The sequence below is a fragment of the Fringilla coelebs genome (assembly GCF_963513975.1).
Source record: "Fringilla coelebs genome assembly, chromosome: 1".
Classification (NCBI taxonomy): domain Eukaryota; kingdom Metazoa; phylum Chordata; class Aves; order Passeriformes; family Fringillidae; genus Fringilla; species Fringilla coelebs.
The window spans coordinates 12,755,159-12,775,313 of NC_140028.1; the positions used below are offsets into that span (position 1 = coordinate 12,755,159).

General features: G+C 42.9%; 1 protein-coding gene across 1 annotated transcript in view; it reads right to left on the bottom strand.

Annotated features, from left to right (window-relative positions):
• Positions 1 to 14,902: 14,902 nt before the first annotated feature.
• Positions 14,903 to 20,155, bottom strand: part of FER1L6 (fer-1 like family member 6) — a gene marked incomplete at both ends in the record, with an annotated part of 64,753 nt that continues 59,500 nt past the window's right edge. The window contains 2 exons of the mRNA XM_084220506.1: positions 14,903 to 15,089; positions 19,340 to 19,440. Coding sequence (XP_084076632.1) covers positions 14,903 to 15,089; positions 19,340 to 19,440 — 288 coding nt within the window. The remainder of the gene's footprint in view (positions 15,090 to 19,339; positions 19,441 to 20,155) is intronic.

A 20,155-nucleotide genomic window follows, 5' to 3' on the forward strand; every position in this document is an offset into this window, starting at 1 on the left:
TGGATATGTTGAGAATATGAAGGAAAACAGAGATGTTGTGTGCTGTTACATTCACTTCCTGTGTCCCTGTACAGAGGGGAGATTGCCTGGACAAACCAGTCAGTGTGGGCATGTTGGTCAGGCAGCACAGGAACAGGTGCCCAGACTTCCAGAGGACTCTTCCAAGATAAAAGTAGCCAAATCAGGAGACTGCATAAAACTGCTGAGAAGTTTGAAAATGCAGTAGGAATAGAAGAACCCTACCTGATGTTCTGAAAAGAAACAAAGAGGGGAAAGTTAAAACCCCAAAGCTACAAACCTACCACTCTTCTTTCAAATTCTTCAATTGCCCCTAATAATAACTGAAGTCAGTCATCTTTTCCTCTCATTCTGTGCCTTACAAATTTCTCTTTTTCCTAGGATAATCCACCCTTTTTCTCTGCTCCCTTCTCGAACATTTCATTGACTTTCACCTAAACTTTTGAACTTTTGCTGATTTCCTTCCTCCTATCCTCAAAATCAAGAGAAAAGAAAAAAAGAGGAAAAAAAAAGAGGTTAATATTCTTAATAGCTGAATTTTCTGGCTGAAGACTGCGGTGCTGCAAACTCAGAGTAAAAAGTAAATTTCCCAAATTTTGGCATCTCAAGGAATGCCAGATATTGCTCACTGAAAAAAATTACATATAAGAACCTTGGTGCTATGAAGGAGGTTTTTATTGGCATTCTGTCCCTCCTAAATCTTCATTGCTGGAGAAATCTGAGCCCTTTTGTCCATGGTGACACATGAGGGATTAATTTGGTCTTTCCTGCTACTTTATGGTGCTGTGGGCAGTGGGTGTTGTGTGACTCAGCCTGAAGCACGCGGTGGGGCTGAGCTGTGGCTCATTGCCTGTCCCCCAGCGTGGCCCCTTCTGCCCACCTGCAGGGAAGGACCACAGCCTCCTCTTTTCCCACAAGCTCACAGGACAAGGGCACAAACATATCAGCATTGAAATGCCATGAAAGAGAAAGAGTAAGAGAGGCAAGGAGGAAGATGAAGGAGGGAAAAGGTGAGCTCCAGAGCTGAGCGTTTCTCCAAGCAGTGCAAGAGAAAACACAAGGGCACCATTCTTATTTACGCCTGTGACATTTGTGGAATGTGATTCATGGATCACACTGAGAATTGAGGGTTGAGCTCAGGACTAGGGTTGGAGAGATGGGGCCAGTGCTGGAGTCCCAGTTCTGGGATAGTGTGTGCCACCAGTTCCCTTCATGGACTTGATCACCTATCAACTCTTCCGTGGTGGGTCACTCCCAGGGCTTGCTTAATGCGATATCACACTTTTTTCATAAAAAATCCTTTGTGTCTAACCCTTTAAATGTGAATTAATATGTAGTTATATCAATTTATTATCCACTTACAATTTCCCTCTAGAAAACATAACATCAGTTTCACAACCAGTATATTAATTAATATAACTCATTTCTTCCACTAGTAGAAACCAGTTTCTCTTACACAAGTCCTCTGTTCCAGCCTTGGAATATTTTCATGCTGCATTGACACAGATAAAAAAACCTGTAGTACTCTGTAGAAAATGTGGGAAAATATTAATCTTATTAAACCAAAGAATACATTAAAACAGGAAGTTCAAAAAAGCTTCACTGGCTATGGTTAGTCAAGGTGCAACCTCTCACAGTGGAATGCTGCTATCATTTTACTGAGTTTATTAGAAATAAAAAGAACTGAGTGAAATTTTAAATGGATTCAAAAATCTTTCACCAACAAACTCCTACTCCAGACTTGCACTTAATTAAGTCTTTAATTTTTTTTTTTTCATTCACCACTCTCTGGGTAGCTGAATTACTGCCTTTTATTGCACCAGAAGGGGGATCATGAAATAATTTATAACAATAATCAATCTTCTGCCCAGCCTGTCACGAGTAATCCTCTACCAACAGAAGTGGGAGGTTGAGTTGGCACTGGAGACAGTCTTTGGGGGATACTGTCATTTGGTACATTTTTTGTCTGATCTACAAAGGTCACTTAATAATTGCTATCTGACCTGAGGTCAGGATAAGACATAGAATTTAGATGACATGCAAATAAGTCATGTCTGCCCCTTTCTTGGTCTTTGAAGCTCTCTCTGAGTGAAGATTTTTTTCTTATTGTCTCCTCTGCTCAGATTCTGCATATAATAGTCCATAATGTCACTCTACATATAATGAAGTGTTGGAGTAAAAAAAATGTAGAAGTGTCCTGACACAATAAGACACGTTCCACTCTTCAGAGTATTGTGCACTCCCAAAGTACCTTTCAACTGCAAAGCCTTAAGAACAGCCTTATAGATCCACTGGGATTAACAATGGAGAAAAAAACCTCATTTCTTTGACCATTTTGTTCCTTCTCCACGGCTGGCTGCAGTGCCTGGCTAAGAAACAGGGACAACAGAGCAAGTGACTGGATCTGCCTGACTCCCTCACCTTTCCCCAAGCAATTCTGCTCAGCAGGTCACACCAGAATAATTATTAAGGTGACTTTTGCAGTTAGACTACATGGCCCCTGAGGTGACCCTGCTGCTGTGTTCAGCAGGAATGAGGTCTCAGCTGATGCATTTGGATACATCCAGAATCAATGACTCAGAAACAATAAAAGGGTCTTGAAATATGTCAGGTTTCTGTGAGGGAGAAAGGAGTAATACCCACTTCCCTCCCAGGCTGGGTAGGATAAGAACCAATCAAGAAAGAAATCACATGTAAGAAAGCAGAAAACACTTTCTGTGAGAACAATAGATGTTCTACTACCTACTCACCTAATCTGAAGATAGAATATGTATAATACCAATTTTTAAAATTTGCTTTATAAGCACTTGTAAGTTTGCTCAATTGTAACTGTTCAAGATAAAATTTTCCAGCCTGGGAAATCTCCCTGGGTCTGAGCTTTAATGAAACTTTCAGCCCAAGTTGCAAAAAAACTTTATGTTCTACCACTTCTCTTGGCTCCATTGCTAAGTTGGACTGGAAGCATTTGGGTTGGGAACACTGCAGTCTTTGCTCTTCCCAGTCATCCAGTCCAAACTGGAGGAGATGCTTTAAAAAAACCCCAAACCTCAGTACATACCCAACAAAATTTGTATTTTGTGGTTATCAAACAAAAGACATTGCATTCAGGGGCTTGAGCCCAGCCCCTAATAATTCTTCAAATAAGTGATGTTTCAGCAGGTGCTGAAGCTCCTTCTATTGGTACTTTTAACAGAATGTGAAAGGCTCATAAGGTCTTTAACGACTCACATGTGGATTTTTTAAGTGAAAAAGTGATGCTAGGGTGGCTACATCTCTAATAATTGGTATAGAGCCTATCTCAGGCCTTTATCTCTGCTTACTGCAAACACTCTTCTGGGATTTGGAAACTGAGATGAAGCACAAACGTTTGCCATCGATTTGATGTCAGTCTGCCAGGATCACTAAAGCAGCTGCTCCTATTGCCAGAGGGCTGTAGAAAGCTTCTGCACCTTCCTCTGTCTGAGGGGAGAGGGTCATTCAGATCCTGCCAGCCCTTCTGAACAGGATCTGCTCCCTGCTGCTATTCATGGAACCAGAATCCAGCTTCTGGGCTGGTTTCATGATGAAAGGGGCTTTTTTTCAATCAAACACCTATTTGCAACACAGCTTAATTACTCAGCTAGTTAGCTTTAATTATAGTAATTAGCAGATTGGAAGAGCCTACTCAACCTCTGAAGACTCTGCAATGAAATTCCTGACACTGAAGAACAGCAATGCCCTCAACCCCCGATAGGAATGAAACATCTGCAACAGAACAGCTGTAAAAATGTGACAATGATATCACCATTTGAAGAGAAATAACCAGATATCTGATATTGTCCAAAAGAGATTGATGGAAAAGCGCTGCGATGATAGCAGGATAGTGGTATTTCTCCTTGGTGAAATAGAGAGGTGGGATAATTCCTACTTTCTTTGTGTTATCTCAGATAGGTCATGCCCAAGCACTGGCTGAGATGAGGGAGTGCAGCCCATGCAGGGAAAGAGAGAAATACCTGCTGGGGCAGCTATGCTGAGCCTGGGCAGTGACCTCCCAGGATCAAACCCTATTCTGTGGGAGGAAAACAGGAGTGCTTTGAGGAGTGCCTTGCATAAAACTTTTTGTTCCCTCAGACAAGGGAGGCATGTGCCAAGGGCAGACAATGAGAGAAGGGTGCTGGAGCTGGAAGGTGTGCCCCAGGTGCTGGAGAGGGACTTCTGTGTGGGAGCTGGCCCTGGGGAGAACTGCCCAGTGAGCTGCCTCTGGAGCTCTGCAGGAGGCACAGCCTCTCTCATCCTGGCTGGCAGGTCCCAGTGGTCCTGCTGTGCACTTCTCCAGCTCTCCTGGTGCACAGGCTTCTCACTTTCCCAAGACTTCTCACAAGGCAAGGCAGGGATGGGAACATGAGAGGTTTAGTTCAACCAAACCACATTAAGGTAGCTGCACTTCAAGTAGGGGAAAAGATTACGGAAGAGAAAGGCAGAATAAACGAACCCAAACTCAGCTAAATGAACCCAACTTCAGATCCTATCTGTGCAGAAACCTCCCTCCCTGGTGGTTCTGAGATGCCCTGAGGCTCAGAGCAGGAAGGAGTTCAGGCACTGGCACTCCTCTTCCTGAGCGCTGCTATTCGGTGTTGAACCCTACTGGGGTTTGAGCTCTGAGCTCTTAGCCCTGACCAAACACCTTCTGTCCCTGCTGTGCTGGCTGTGGCTGAACTCTCTCTTGCTCTTTTTATGTGTGATTGGCCCCCTTTCCAGCTGCATTTGAATTCTGCTTCCCTGTGGCAGGAAGGCAGCATTGGTGGCTCAGATTGTTGTTATATTGGACCATCTGATCTAACAAAAAACAGGCTCCAAAGTACACTCTTGGAGGGATAATGTGCAAATGTATCAGGAGCTCTCTTGTCCTCCTAGGCAGCCCCTCAGTTCTAGAGTCTTCTTAGGCTGAAGCTTTCCTTTTGATTTCCTGACTCACACTTTGTAAGATGAATTTATTGTACTGACACCATGGGAAACCCACAGCCCTGCTGAGCTTTGTCTCTCTGCAGGACTGAGAGCTACATCACTAATGCAGAGGTTGGGGTTGTCCAAACTGCTCATTCCCACACCTGCCCACAGAGGGCCTGCTGGGAAGTCAATATCTTTTTATTCATTGTGTCGTGGGGTACAGAGGAAGCAGCTGAAAGGTTTTTCATTACCTTGGTCACAACCAGAGACCAAACTTTTTCCTTAATTTAAAGAACTGTGAGAGCCCACTTTCTGAGTGCCTCAAACTCTTTGAAGGGTTTTACCACACCCCTGACTGTGACAGTGTGCTTCCCTCTCCCCCTTTTCCTGCTTATGCAATAGCCCATGGTTGTGGTCATGAAGGCAATGTCTGGCTCAGAGAGAACAACTCTAAATAATTAAGGGCCATAAATTTTGTTCAACAGCCAAGGACTGTGAGCATGTGCTCACCAAAAATAGAGCAGGTGTGTAAATCTGACAAAGTCAATCAGCCTAGCCCATGAATAGCAGGCAGCCCAGGGTCCATTGGATTCTCCTGCAGGGCAGCAGGATGTGTGACACAGTGTCCCCTTGTGCAGGGATGCATCCTTGATGTAGGTGTTACACCTTGAGGCTGACAGAGGCTTGCATGCTAAACTTTGAAATCTTACCTAAGGGACATAAAGAATTGATTGTGCCATATAACACTCTAAATATAAATGGCTGACTGAGTCTGCGACTAAACTTGGATCTGCACCTACATCCCTGTCTCCTAACCACAGAGGTTTGATTGGTAGGGGTATGAAACAGCTTGTTCTGGGTCAGTGCTGCTGCACAGACTGAACCCAGGAGCTCTCTCTCCACTGGCACTCTGAATTACTCTGATTACTCTGCTGTGAACTGTTTGTTCCTTCTTCCAGCACTGAAATGCTCTTGACTAAGAGGGTTCAATTCTGCAGTCCCTGACTGCTAAAATGCTTTGTGGCATCTCCTGCCCCATCTCAGCATGTCCCATGATGTGTTGTTTGCAGCCAGAGCTCACATCCAGGCTTGGATAAGCATCTGCAGGTCTCCTGGTGAGGTTGGGCTGGTGAGGTCCTTGCAGGAAGTGCTGCAGGGGTGGTGGGGTGAGCACAGGCTGTGACTGTGCTGCTCTGCTCCAGTGCTGCCCCACCTTCCTGTGCAAAAGGGGCATCTCATGGGAGCCCTGCCCTCGTGTCCCCAGGGTGATGCCTCTCCATGCCACCACTGCTTCAGACCTGCACCATGACAGCCTGATGGGAGAAATGCATCTCCAGGGCTGCAGTCACACTTCAGGAGTTTGGAGAAGGTGTTGTTTGATTTTTTTTCCAGAGAGGTTTTTTGAGGGCTTTTTTTTTTTTCCCAGCCCTCATGTTGAGTCCTGCACTACAGAAGTCTGCAAATGTGGAATACTGGAGCTACTTACAGCTTTTTTATAGCAGAGCATTTGATTACAGTGGCTCTCTCTTTTCTGTGCATTCTGTTTCCTCCGAAAAATAAAACTATGAGAAGCACATATATTTGATGAGAACCAGCAGAGGATTTTTTCCAAAGCCTTCAGCAGCAAAGTCACTCACTCTCAGCCTGCTGACTATTTGAAATCCAGTAGTCTCAAGCCCCACACACACCAGAAATACAACTCTCACTGTGCTCAGCAAGAGCAGTGCTGCTTTCCTATGTGATGCTTTGGCACAGAGTCATTTCATTTTAATGTTCAAGCTGTGCCAGGGATGATTGACCACACAAACCATATTGTCTGTTAATTAGTTAATTGAGCATGAATGCTGTGGCATCCCAATGTTTCAGGGGCTCTTTTCTGATGGTGGGTCTCATTATCAGGGCTTTGCAAGGTGTGAGCAGGATGCATTGCAGCTGCACACAGCTCAGCAGATGCCTTGCAAATGCACACAAGCCCCACTTAGTTTGCTTCCTTTTCAGTGAAGTATGTAAAGTAAAACCAATTCACTAGGATTGTTGAATAAAGGACCTCATTGCCCTGTGATGACAGGTATTTTGATGGATTAAAAAAAAAGGAGATCACAGTCATGCACATTCATAAATCAAGAGCCTGGTAAAAGCTCTGAGTTAATGTAATTATAAGCAGTGCAATCAAAGAGCTGTCCCATATGAAGTACTTGCCAGCTGCCCCAGGTTAAAAGAACATTTTTTGTTGACAAATTTGCCTTGCTCTCTCAAAAGCACTGAAGAAAACACCCCATACTGCCTGCTTTTCTGCTACAGGGATCATAATTTATTTAATTCAGCTACAAGAGAAACTGCCAGTGGTTTTGAATCAACCATAGCCTTTGAAAAACTTGTAAAATGTACTGACCTGCCTACAGCCCCACAGAGCTGAGACGAGACCAGGACACGTAGGATTGAGCTATTGCTGTCAGACACTGATCAGCACTGACGAGCCCTGGCATCACCAGAGCCCGTCCTCAACCACACATCCCACAGGGCAGCCTGCTCCAGTTGATCAGCCTGCTCCTGGTGGGATCAAGCTGCTCTGAAAACTGGAGGCAGCAGAATCAGCTGTGAAGTTTGGAGCTGGTTCCTCCTTTGTGCTTCTGCTGTGGTTTGGAACGTGGAGGAGCTGGGTTCCAGGTCTGGGTCTGATTTGCGCAGCCAAACCTGCTCATAAAATGCATTTTCTGAAAATAACTTCACTTGTCCCCAAGCAGGCAGGTGTCCCAGTCCCAAGGACAGCAGAGACGTGAACCACCTGATTTTATGGTTTAATATACAGCCAATACCTGCAGAAAGTTGATAATACAGGCTCAGTAATTAATGTGCTGTGGGTACTTGGCCTCACAGGAAGCAATGATGAGCACAGATAAACCAAGTGTGTGTCTGCATTTCATTGCTTGTGGAAGAAGAGATTGTTCCATCAGTATTTAAAATGAAAGAAGAACCCAAGAGGTTGCTTTCTTCCAAAGAGGGAATGACTTATCTGTTCTTGCAGCAGTGGCAACAGGTGGCACAGGGAGAAGAAACAGGAGTTTTAGAAGGCCACTTGGCAATGGTGAGTGTTTAATTTTAGTAGTGAGTGCGAGCTGATTTGGAAACCTTGTCTTGTGATCAGGGACTGAAGGAAAAACTTTGTGCCCTTGAAGGATGCAGAGGAGAGGTCTGAAGACAAGGAGTCACCCAAAGGTAATTAACAGGTGGGATTCATATCCCTTGTCCTTCAGCCCCATTGGATGGGTTGAATTAACAAAGCAGGGCTTGGTAAATATTGCAGCCATGACAAGACCAGACTCAAACACAGAACTGGCATTTCTCTCACAAGGTGTCAGTCCCCCAAACTGTCTGGGAGTCCTCAGGATGCTCATGGGGACTCATGAGGAACTTCCTTGCAGGGTAGCAAAATGAATGGGAGTAAATTGAAAGGCAAACCTGTCACTTTTTTTGTGAAGCTAATGAAATGTAAGTGGTTGCAGGAACTTGGGTTTAGTTTTGTGTGCAGCAAGACCATTTTATTCCCTTGAATAAATTAGCATATCTGAATAATAACCAAGCGGAACAACCTTTCAGGCACTTATCAGACCTCTTTTATTCTGTGCCTAAAAAAGGTTTTGTGTGTGGCATAAGCAATGGACTACCTGGGGTCTGACACAGACTGAGATGCCCCAGGGAACTAAGTCAGCACCCCAGTGACCACAGGGGCAGGAGATGTATAGGTGCAATTTTCCTCTTTGGCTTCAATGGGAAGACCACATGGAAAACCTAACATCCTCTAGGAAATAATTTGCCCAACATAGTAATGAAAGGCTTTGGCAAGGGGGTGTTCAGCTGCACAGGATCTCACACTCTGGAGTGTGTTTATGATACAGACCCCCAAAGATTGATGGAAGAACTCAGCTGCTGCTGGGTGGGCAGATGACTCTGACGGCTCACAGCCCAGACAGAGACACTAAAACCAAGTTCTCATCAGCCTCTGCTTCCCTTTCCATAAATCCAGCTGACTTCTCAAAACACTAAATGGAAATGGAACCACTAAAGCTGATCTATAAAATTTCAGCTCCCAAACTAGACATACTGTGTGAGAAAGTGAGGTTTTTGGAGAAAAAGATGCCTTGGCTCTTGACCTGAGGGTCTGTCAGGGGTCTACAGTCACTTGAATTTTAGAGGACTGTAATACAATTTGAACTACAAATATAGTTCTTCCCAAACTTTCCCTTTTTATCTGCCTGCACAATCTTTGACTTTACAAACTGAAAAGGCCCTGACCAGAACCTGTGGAGACAGTAGAAAGCATTAAGCCTTTCCATCTTTCTTCTCCCCATCAGAGATGTTATAAAAAAGGAAACAAATACACTGACAAAGCATCCCAGCTTCACTTTCCAGGCTGAAAACTCTTTCCTGTCCAGAACTCCACAACTACTTTTACAGCACATGTGTTGGCTCCACACTGCAAAGTTCTGTGGTGGGCATGTCCTTCAAGGGCACCTCTATCACCAGTGGAAGATGTTGAGCCAGGATCATATGGATGGCCCTGGTTATTCAACTCTTTAGCATGGCCCTGGGAGGGAGAATCAGAATGCCTGGCTTTGAAACCCATCCTCCATAGTCACATTTTAAATACCCAGTCCATGAGTGTTCCTCACAAATAGCAGCTGCAACTCCTTGTGCCAAGAACAGGAAGACCTGGCCATGGTAAATCAAAATTCAGTTTCCAGAGCCATGTGCAAATCCACTTCATGGTCATAGATGCTGATGGAATATCTGTGTGAGCTGCATACCATCAGCACTCAGTCAAAGCAGAGATTGGGACATGCAAACCATTTCCAAATAAAGACAACAAAGGGGAAGAAATGCTCTAACTGAGCAGAACAAATCCTCCTAAAGTGTTGCTCTTAATATCACCCTTTTCTTAATATATTGACTTTTCTACTTTTCTGTACTGTATTCACCCCCAGCTGTGTTCCACACACTGACACAGCCTTTGAAGCTGCTGTGGTGTAGCACTTTTGCACAAGTTGTGTGCATCCATCTGCATGGTGGGTGCCAGCCCCAGAGAGCTGTCAGCTGAAGGCAGAGCTGCTTTCTTGGGTGAAGCTATTCACACACCAAGAGCCAAGACCATATTGACAGTGTCAAGAGGCTTTTGGAAAGTGTTTTGCTAAGTGCTTTGGTGAGGTTTTTTTGGTATGGCTAATTAAAAGTTCATCACAAGCAGTAAATGCAGCCAATGTTTATTTGCTGTACAGCCATATTGACAGGCCAGTGCTTTGTCAGTATATTAGAACTGTGTGCTGGTTCCTGGAGAGGATTAACTACTGCTTATCTGTCAGGGAAAAGAAACATCACTAAGTAAAACAAATAAATCCTTTCTTGGCTCTTATGCTGTATGAGCTTTTGCATTTGGCTCTTTTCCTTATATTTTTTCTAAAATCTGGCATTAAGTAACAGTGCAAAGCTAAACAGTGTGTGCCAGCATGCTTTGGGCACAACAAACCTCTCTGGATTTTCTTGTGCCTGAAGCCTTGGCCCAGCAGGAGCCTGCAGCTGTAAGTGCTGCTCATGGGTGCAAGATGCCCTGATCCAGGATGAAGAGTGGAGGGGCAGGGCTTCCAAAGGAGGCTGCAGGACCTGCTGTAGCCACTTAGGCTGGAGGTAGAAAAGTGGGTGAAGGATTCCTCTGAGATGTGGTGTCCCAGGGTAGCTGACTGCTCTGGTTCAGGGGTTGAGGATACTGAGACCTCAATGGAGAACTTCAGAGAATGACAAAGAACTAAAGGAAAAGGAATCCACTGGAACAGGGTGGTGACAGTACAACTACACTGTTTGACCACCCTACCTAGAAGTGTAGATATCTGACAGGTTTCTGGTCTGTATTTGTTTTATAATTTTGTATATAGATCTTACAGTATTTCCCAATCTCCAGTGATTCTCAGTTTTGCCCACAAGTGGATACCAAATTTCTGTATGTGCCGGTCTTAAAAGACACTTGGGAAAGAAATCCTACAGTATCTGTTGATATCACCTACAGGTCTGCTGTGTTTTCAGTATCTGAATGGTGAGGGAAAATGCAGGCTGCACATGATGTGTAAATGGGAGGTGATTTCCCTGCCCTCTGTCAGCCTCCCCTTCACTCCAGCTTCTGAGGCAGCAGCTGCCTGCAGTGCACTTGCAGCTTTCCAGGAGCTCCCTGGCAGGAGCCAGCTGCTTGGAAAAGAGCTCCAGACACCCCTGCAGCAGAAGGAGGAGGCACTGCTGGGAGCAGTGCTCTTTGTGCTGGTGGGTCAAGCACAGCCCTCTTGAGGAGCTGCTGTGTGAAAAAAGGTCTGAGCTGCAATGGGCAGGTCACTCTGGAATGATAGGGTGCTGGAATTAGCCAGGAAATGAACTGTCAGCATCATCACAGAGAGTTCAGCCAGGGCCACGCTCCAGTCAGAGCGAGGCAAGGAACATCCATCAATCTTTCTGGTTTGTTCCTAATGAAGGAGGCCTCTGTTCCTGATGTGGAGTCCTGGAGCCACGGCAGAGGCATCCAGGAAGCAGACACAGATTTCTGCTAATCAGTGTAGCTCTGATTAGTCTTCATAGCTGCTTACAGAAGTGCTTGAAAGAGAGGCTGTCTGGAAGAGTTTTATAAATTATCCTTTCTCCATAGGAAATACTGTAAGAGCCTAAATGAGAGATGCAGGACTCCAGGCAGCTCTCCAAAATGCAGTTTATTCCATCCAAGAGGTTACAGCAGTCCAGGGTCGTGGGTGACAGAGCTGTGCCTACAGCTGTCAGCTCCAGCTGCAGGCAGGCCTGGAGACCCTTTGGTTTTGGGTACAATGCTTTATATACTTTTCTTTGCTGAGCCTCTTAATACAGTAGAACCAATCTATACCTTAACTATTATCTATAGCCTATCATAACTACTATAATTACCATATTCATGTTACTGTTCTCCAGTCACTAAAAGTTAGTACGTTACAGTTTAAGCTTGTTGTTTTTCAGTTTTCTTGCTTTCTGAGACCTTTTTTCTACTTGCCACATCAGCAGGCTTGTTTGCCTGTGCTCTCTTTCTGCTCAAACATTTTCTTGTTTGGGGTAGGTTTATCCTTTGCTCTAAGTCATAAAAACCCCTTCTAACTAACATACCCTTTGCCTCCTTGGTTATCCACTAAGACTGGCTCAGCAATTCTTTTCTTCTATATCAAAACTTGCTTCCAACTCTATTCCTTCATCAGACTCCACATTCAAAAATCTTTCTGCTAAGCATACATATCTGTGAGACTTTCTTGTCAAACTTCATCCTTCCCAACAAAATACATGAAAATTTATTCGTTTGCTATTGAGACTGATTAATTGGAAAATGGAAAGAAGAGGTGGCTGTCATATTCCAAATGTCTGGGAGGCTGGAACCAGGGCTAAGCTCTTCCCAGTCACAAATAGCTGATAAAAAAAGTATAAATTAGTCTGGAAGTAGACAGTGCTCTGCATTTTGGAGCTGATGGCAAGCAGGATATTCAGCCAAGATGATAAAAATCCCTTTGGAGCTGGCAGCTGGTACACAGAGCAATGAGGAGCTCTGCCTGGCAACCAAAAACCTTCTGTGCCTAAAATATGAAGAAAGCAAATTCTTATATCACCTTGTCAAAGGCTTTCTTTCTTCCGACTATAAAAGTCATTTTAACATAGTCATTAGTCACTTTTAGACCAATCTGCTGGGTCCAGTGCAGTTTGCAGACCGGGAGCAAGGCACAGAACACTGCAGAAATCAGGACAGGGCAGACCACAGTCCATGGCAGCAAGAACAAACAAGCAGAGTAAGGACAGATGAACACAACAGCTGCCATGCAGCATCAGGACCTCTGACCTGACACAGTGGAAAAAAATTCAGATTCATTGCTTTTTGGCTGTCCCAACATACTCCAGTCATTAATAATTATCTCTCATTTTTTGCGCCAGAATAGTTTTATTTACTCTCACTGGAGCTTTTAAATTGCATTTCCAAAATTCATGGTATGATGAAATATATTAAGAGAAACAGTATTTTCTTTTCTGTTCAGTTACAAAATAGCATGAAATTGAAAAACGTGGTTTCAGAGGAATATGTCACACATGGTGTGTGAGCAGAGACTGCACCAGACAATGGCCTGGTGCAGAGGGATATGAGTTGAAGAGGGACTCAAGGGTGATCAGCACCTTTTCACATCATTGTCTTGCTACATTCAACTGAGGCAGATTTAACCATGTAATTCTGTTTTAATTTCTGGGGGAAAAAAATAACTTCTAAAGGAAAATAGAACAGAAAAACTCACCCACTGCAGTCCTTTGCCACATGTCTAGTTGTAATATACTCAATCACATATCTGGATAACTTAGTTATATTTATTATATATTTAGAAAATGAAATTTAGAAGGAAAACAGAGTCATGATCTGCTGGATGGAGTAGGGATGGGATGCTTTCAGCTTGCCTTTAGCCACCTGACTCTGTCATCAATGGGATGGGGCAGAGGCACTTCTAGAGCAAGTTGTCCTATCCAAAATAAGCCTCTAAAATGCTTTTCAAAGGCGAGATATCTGTCTGTGGAAGTTTCACTGATATCCATTTTCCAGACTAATGCAATTACCCGTGGTTTAGGCCACAGAACAGAGGCTGATTGCACAGCCTTAGCAGGCCAGGTACAAGCAGTACCAAACAAGCTTCCCTTATAAATGGCTTCTGAGAATTATCAAGCTGTCTGCTTTTCTATGCCTGCACCCTGAGTCTGGCAGAATTGGCAGCATTTATAGGATCTCTTTGTGTTGCCTTTTGATACTTTGAAATGTGCAAAGGGTGCTCACACTTTGTGCGAGGGGTACATGGTGGAAAACATTTTCACAAAGGTTGTTTTTACAACAGATCTAACTGTGGGTGACACTGGAGGAGATTTGGATGGCTATTCCATATTCATAACCTTCATCTGAAGGCCAAGTGGAATCTTTGAGTTATCAAGCCTTGCCTTGTGCATGACACAAGTGGCAACATTTTGTGTATTCTTAAGTAGGATGAGGATTTTCACATTGACAACAGTGTAAGGTTTTATTCCTTGTTGTCTTTAATACTCCATGGTTTGTTCTGTTCTGCAGTCCATCTCTTTTCCATTGCTCTTTGTCTGTACTTTTCAAGCAGCAAGATTTTCCCTGTTCCCTGTCCTCTACAAGGATCATTTGTTACCACAATGCCCATGGACGAGTCTTCATCTTCTTGATCCCTCTTCCCCAGAGATCATCAGCACATTCAATTTGCAGCTGGAAAAGTCTTTCAATCTCTGCTACTGCATCCCTGTCATTGGCACTTAGCTCATTTATGAGTGTGTGAGATGTTTTTGTACAGCACAGCACTTTTACTGAGAGGTACAGGATAAATTCTACATGACACCAAATGAGACAATTTAACCTTAGAGTTTTTTTAATAATACCTTTTATCTAAAAATAATCATGCCATTATAAGGTTATTGAAAAATAGTTAAAATAATTAATTACACAACTATGCAAAGACTGTATTATACATTTATCTTTGTGTAAAGATTTTGACCTTCACATTAATTAATACATCTGTAATAATAAACACTTGACTGAGAAATTAATTTCTGCATAGCATTGAAGAATTTACTCTTAAATTCAATTTTAGGTGCATAACAACACTTTCAATAATAATGTCAATAAAGCTGCAGCAGTAATGATGTACATCATTAATATATACCATTAATGTACAGGAATGGTGTATGAAGGATGGGTCTGAATGAGCATTCAAAGAAGACATTCCAATATTCTGAGAGCTTCAGTTTTTTATGTGAACAGTTATTTTTCTTTTACCAAGGAACGAGATGTGTTTAAGGTTAATTAATTCTTTTTGCCTGACTTTAGCAGAAGTTTCCTTATTTGATTGACTACAATGAGAGCCATGGTCTAACCTTTTCCTGTGACTATCCTTTCACTAATTGCACCTGGCAGTGTGTAGATAAAGAGAACCAGGAAGATAACAAGAATAAGCAGAATTATGCCAATGATGATGTACTTCTTGTAATTCCTCCAGATCAGGTGATACAAACACTTGAAAGGGTTGACAAACCAAGAGAAGGATGTGTCTGGTCGGCTAAAGGGGAAGAAAGAAAAGGAAAATCTTTTGTTAAGGCGGATCCATCTCTTTCCAAAGTTATCCCACTGCAAAATATATATTTGAGGTGGAAAAGGACGTTTAACTCCTGGAACCCGCTACAGGGATTAGAGGGAATGTCCACCCATGCTCACAAGCTGTTGGGTCACTTTTCTTCCACCCCATTCCTGAACCAAGCTCCACACACAACTTGTAAAGAAATTCCAGCTCACACATCATAAATAGTTCAATTTATGTCATGATATAGGGTTCGAAATTGGGAACAAGATCATGATAACCCTAAAGAAGAAATGCGGGCATCATAAACTTGAGTACAAAAGCTTTCTAGTAATTTCAAGGAATTTACCATCACAAAAGTGGCAATGAGCCACTACAAAAAGTCTGATTGCACAGTGGTAGTCAAGGTGCTATAATAATCAGAGCCAGCTCAGGTCTGGCATGTGGCCCAAAATTGTGTATTTTCAGAAGGAAATTTAACATGGGCCTTGTGAATAGAGGAAATGATGAAATGAAACCCAGATGGTTTGCCTGTGTACATAAAGAGCCTCCTTCTTCCACTGGAGAATATCTGCATCCAACAATCCAAGTTTTTCCAAATGTTGCCCCATGTTGGGTTCTCCTCCATACCCAGAAGTTTCTTCCCACTGTACAACAAAGCTGACTGCACACAGAGAGGAAAACAGTGTTCTGTTTAGGAAAAATGTTGGCCTGGTATCTGCTTTGGCATGACACCTGGGCTAGGAGGGCACTGTGCTGCTGCTCCAACAGCCCTATCAAAGCAGCATTTGCCAGCTCTTCAGTGGGATGGCCTGATGAATGCAGTGGTGTTGGGCAACATGAACACTTGCAAAACCTGGGCAGATTGTCTTTCTTATCCAATGTCACTGTAATTGTGCAGATGGGGCAGCAATAAGGAGAATGAAATTAACTGGGGGTCATAGAAAGATGTGGCCATGTTTCACTCCAGAAAGGTGTTCCAGGAATTTAGGCAATGTCTTAATTATCTAGTGAACTCAGCATTAAGCCAGTGGAAGTGAATGCCAATGTGACAGAGTCTGTGAATGTAAAAGGCCAACTGAATATCTTTTTATGAAAGACTGGGCTTTTTATTGAGGTGGATATTATTCAGAAATAAATAATCAAATCAGCCCTCCAGGTTAAAAAGAATTATTAAAAAACTGGACACCCTGAAGATTAAAACTACTTCAGTTTAGTCTGCATGTACTAACTGCATGCAGACTGGACTGAAGTACTGCATGCATGTACTATCTGCATGCAGACTACTTAGTCTGCATGCACAAACTGCTTGAGTACTTTTCATAACCTTTAAAGGCTGGGAAAAAAAAAAAAGCCAGACTCTTGCTTATTTAATTTGTTTCCTTTGCAACGTGGGCAATAGAACTCATTACCAGTTATAGCAGTGTATTTATTATAATAGACTGCATCCGGAAAGGCATCGTGTCTTGATCAGCAGAATTGAAGAGATGAATAACCTCATAGTGCTTTGGCCAGCAGGAAATTACACTCATTGAACCTTATTCTTTGTTTGCATGCTCCTCTCCCTAGTTCACAGACATTTAATCTTTGTCCACCTCTGCTCTGGCACATTAAAGAGTCTGTTACTGTCTATAGCTCCTAGAAATTTTTTTTTTTATTTTGAAGTTATTTTGTTTCTTAATTAAAAAGAATAATTTCACAAAAAAATCTGAAAATGTCTCTGCTTCTCTGGGTGTTCCTACATGACAAGCAAAAATATTAGAGTGAATCTACAGTACTGGCAGAGAGATCTGGAGGTCCTGACAAAAGAGGTCCTTGAGATCCACTCCTTCCTGAAGAGAACTCATTTGACGGGTAGAATCAATTATTTTTTATCTCCCAGCTGATTGTGATGAGTATTGTGATACTCTGCATGTATGAACCACATATTGCATGATCTGGGGGCACTGAGTTGGTAAACTTCAATATCTTTAAACTTTAATGAAATGACCCATGCTATGTCTTCAACTGTTTCTTTTCTTTTCAGTGAGTGACTGTCTATCTAAAATAATTTTTACTATTCAGATGCTGATATTGCTTTAGTAACCTAAGGATTTATTCTGCCTAACTTTAAAGCCTGGGTGCTCAGTCTGGTCTTTCATGGGCTGTCTGCATGGGGAGAGGAAGGACCTTCAGGAGGCAAAGTCATCTCTTTCCCCAGCTCATATCTCAGGATTTGTGTGCTAAGGATATGGGATCAGTCCTCCACCTGTACCATAAGCAACTACAAAAGGAGCCTGAATGTTTTGCTTCTGAGCTGGGAAGTGTCAAATGACACTATCCCCACTCTACTTTTGATTTAATTGAGGCATACATCTCAGTTGAGAGTAGAATTCTGTTGAGCCATATGTTGGCTGTGTATTGACACCACAAAAACCTCTGATAACTCAGTGCAAGATCTGGAGGAAGACTCTGGTTTTGTGGCTACTGGATCAAAACACCTCCAGGCTGTGCAGCAGAGAAGAGGCCACCAGGCTGGTGACAACTTTTTGGCCCAGCAGCACATTTGCAGATAAAATGCCCTTGAGCTGAAAACACAGGGAGCCCAAGGCAGCCATGGATGCATGGGCTGGGTCTCAAAAAATGGGAGGAAAGTAAGACAGTGCCTTGTGCATCCCGTTGACACCCCTCTGGACATGTAATCCTTCTATTCCACTTGACACTCCCCCTTAAAACTCCCTAGGCTGATTGCTTTCCACCACATGTATTTCAGAGCTATCCCATTCCTCTCTCCTCTAAAAGAGGCGCTTTAGTTTCCATTATTGGGAATCTTTCATGCAGACACCTGTCAGGCAAAGCTCATCCTGCCTTTGGGTAACGGGGTTGGGTGAAGTGGTGGATTAAAGTCTTTCCAAGGCTAGTTTTAAACAATGCTCCGATACCTCTGATCTGATAATTCCTTTATGCTGCTTCCTCCTTTCTCATGTTTATCCTGAGATGTATCTCAAACCAACAAAATTAAACAGAATGTGTAATCATTACCATTATGACTAGCAATTGAATTTTAGAAGCTTTGGTAGCAGGAAATATAACATCAATTTCTCACACTCTTTTATTTATCCACCTCACAAAAAACTGCTCAAGTGCTTTGGTAGAACAAAGCACTTGAGCCAAAATAGATTAAAAGTACTTTTTTCCTGAATGCAAAAAACTCAGCTGATACTTTTTAAATATGACAAATACTGAAAGATAAATTACTCCTTCTAGATCATTTGCCTTTGCTAAAACACTTATGATGTCCTCATTAAAAAGTCTTATGATGGAAAATAAGCATCTTCATTCTTTGAGTTTAAAGAACAATAAAATTAGAGATGGAAGTCACATCCTTTGTGTGTCTAAAGAAGGGCAATGATGCTGGTGAAAGGTCTGAGCACGAGTCTTGTGAGAAGCAGCTGAGGGAACTCGAGCTGCTCATCCTAGAGAAAAGAAGGCTTCAGAGGAGACCTTACTGCTCTTTGCCCCACCTGATAGGAGGCTGTAGCCAGGTGGGAATTGGTTTCTTTTTCCAAGTAACAAATTACAGGATGAGAGGAAATAACATCAAGTTGCTTCAAGGAGGGTTTAGATTGTGTATTGGTGAAAAATTTACAGACCAACAGGGATGTCAAGCACTAGAACAGGCTTCCCAGGGAAGTGGCAGAGTCACCATTCCTGGAGGTATTTAAAAGATGCGCAGATGTCATGCTTAGAAACATGAGTTAGCAATGGACTTGGAAGAGCTGGATTAATGGTTGGACTCCATAATTTTAAAGATCATTTCCAACCTAAATGATTCTATTATTACTATAATAAATATAATCGAACTGATCTTTATAGGTAACCAAACTGAGATGTTGGCTGTCTGTGTAAGCTATGATGATTTAAGATGTTATCACATGCCAGGTCAGCTATGGAATAAGCTCGTGTGAATTCCACAATGCTCAGCAATGCAATTCATTTGGGCTTCCAGAGGAAGACATTTCAGCAAACCTGAAGGTGCTGCCAGCAGCAGTGCCAGCCATCAGGCCATGCACAAGCTGCACTATTTCTTCAGCAAGATTCTTGCTGAATATTGCAGCAGGAAAAAGAAGAAAATCCAGGAGACCAGTGAGGAGGTGTCCTGCAAGGAGGTCAGGCCCTTCCCCATCTCCTGCTGAATGCCCCTGCCCCAGCATGTTTAATGAGCTTATTGAGTTTAATGAGCTCCTACTCACTTGGGTTTTTCCAAGGGCTCAGGCTCCTTTCGAGCTTTGCCTACTGGATTCTTCTCAGCTTCTTCTGCTGTGACCAAGTGAAACTCAGCTTCCACCTTGCCCTGAATCAGAGAGAATATGTAAGCATCCAGTACTGGGTTATTATCACTAATTCACAGTAGGATTTGCCTTGTTGAGAAATGATGGAACCAACTGAGGGCAAAGGAAATTGATTATGGAAAATAGGAGAGTCTTTACAGTTTAAGAGAAAGCACAAAGGAAAACCCAGGCACAAATTGCTGGCTTATGCTCAAGGACTGTAGGAAAGAGAGGTCAGATAATTTCTTCCAGACATACAAATACATTTTCTGCTTCTTAAATTATCATGTAATTCATCTGAAAAACATGTTTTCTATCTATCACACATCCTGGCAGAGCTGAATGTCTGAGCTGGAAGGTGTGCTGCTGGCATGGACCAGATATAATCCATCAGCAGGAGGAAATTCAGCCAGTCACAAGTGCTGGAGCTATTGACCTGTGGGGTCTCAGCTCACAAAAGGAAGATGGGATTAAAGAGTCCAGTTACAATTCAGAGTGGATAAATCAAATCAGCTTTATAGAAGCTGTGATGGATGAAAACCAGACAAATGACTTTACATATATTGCAATTTCCCTACCCTATACCTTTGTGGATGGTATTGATTTGCAGTGTTGATCTATGCCCACTGGCTGTGACTCAGCACAGAACAGGGCTGAAAGAAGGATGCCAATAAAAGTAATAAATGTGGGAGCAAGGGAGAGATCAAAGTGGGCTGGGAGAAAGGGAATCAATTGTAC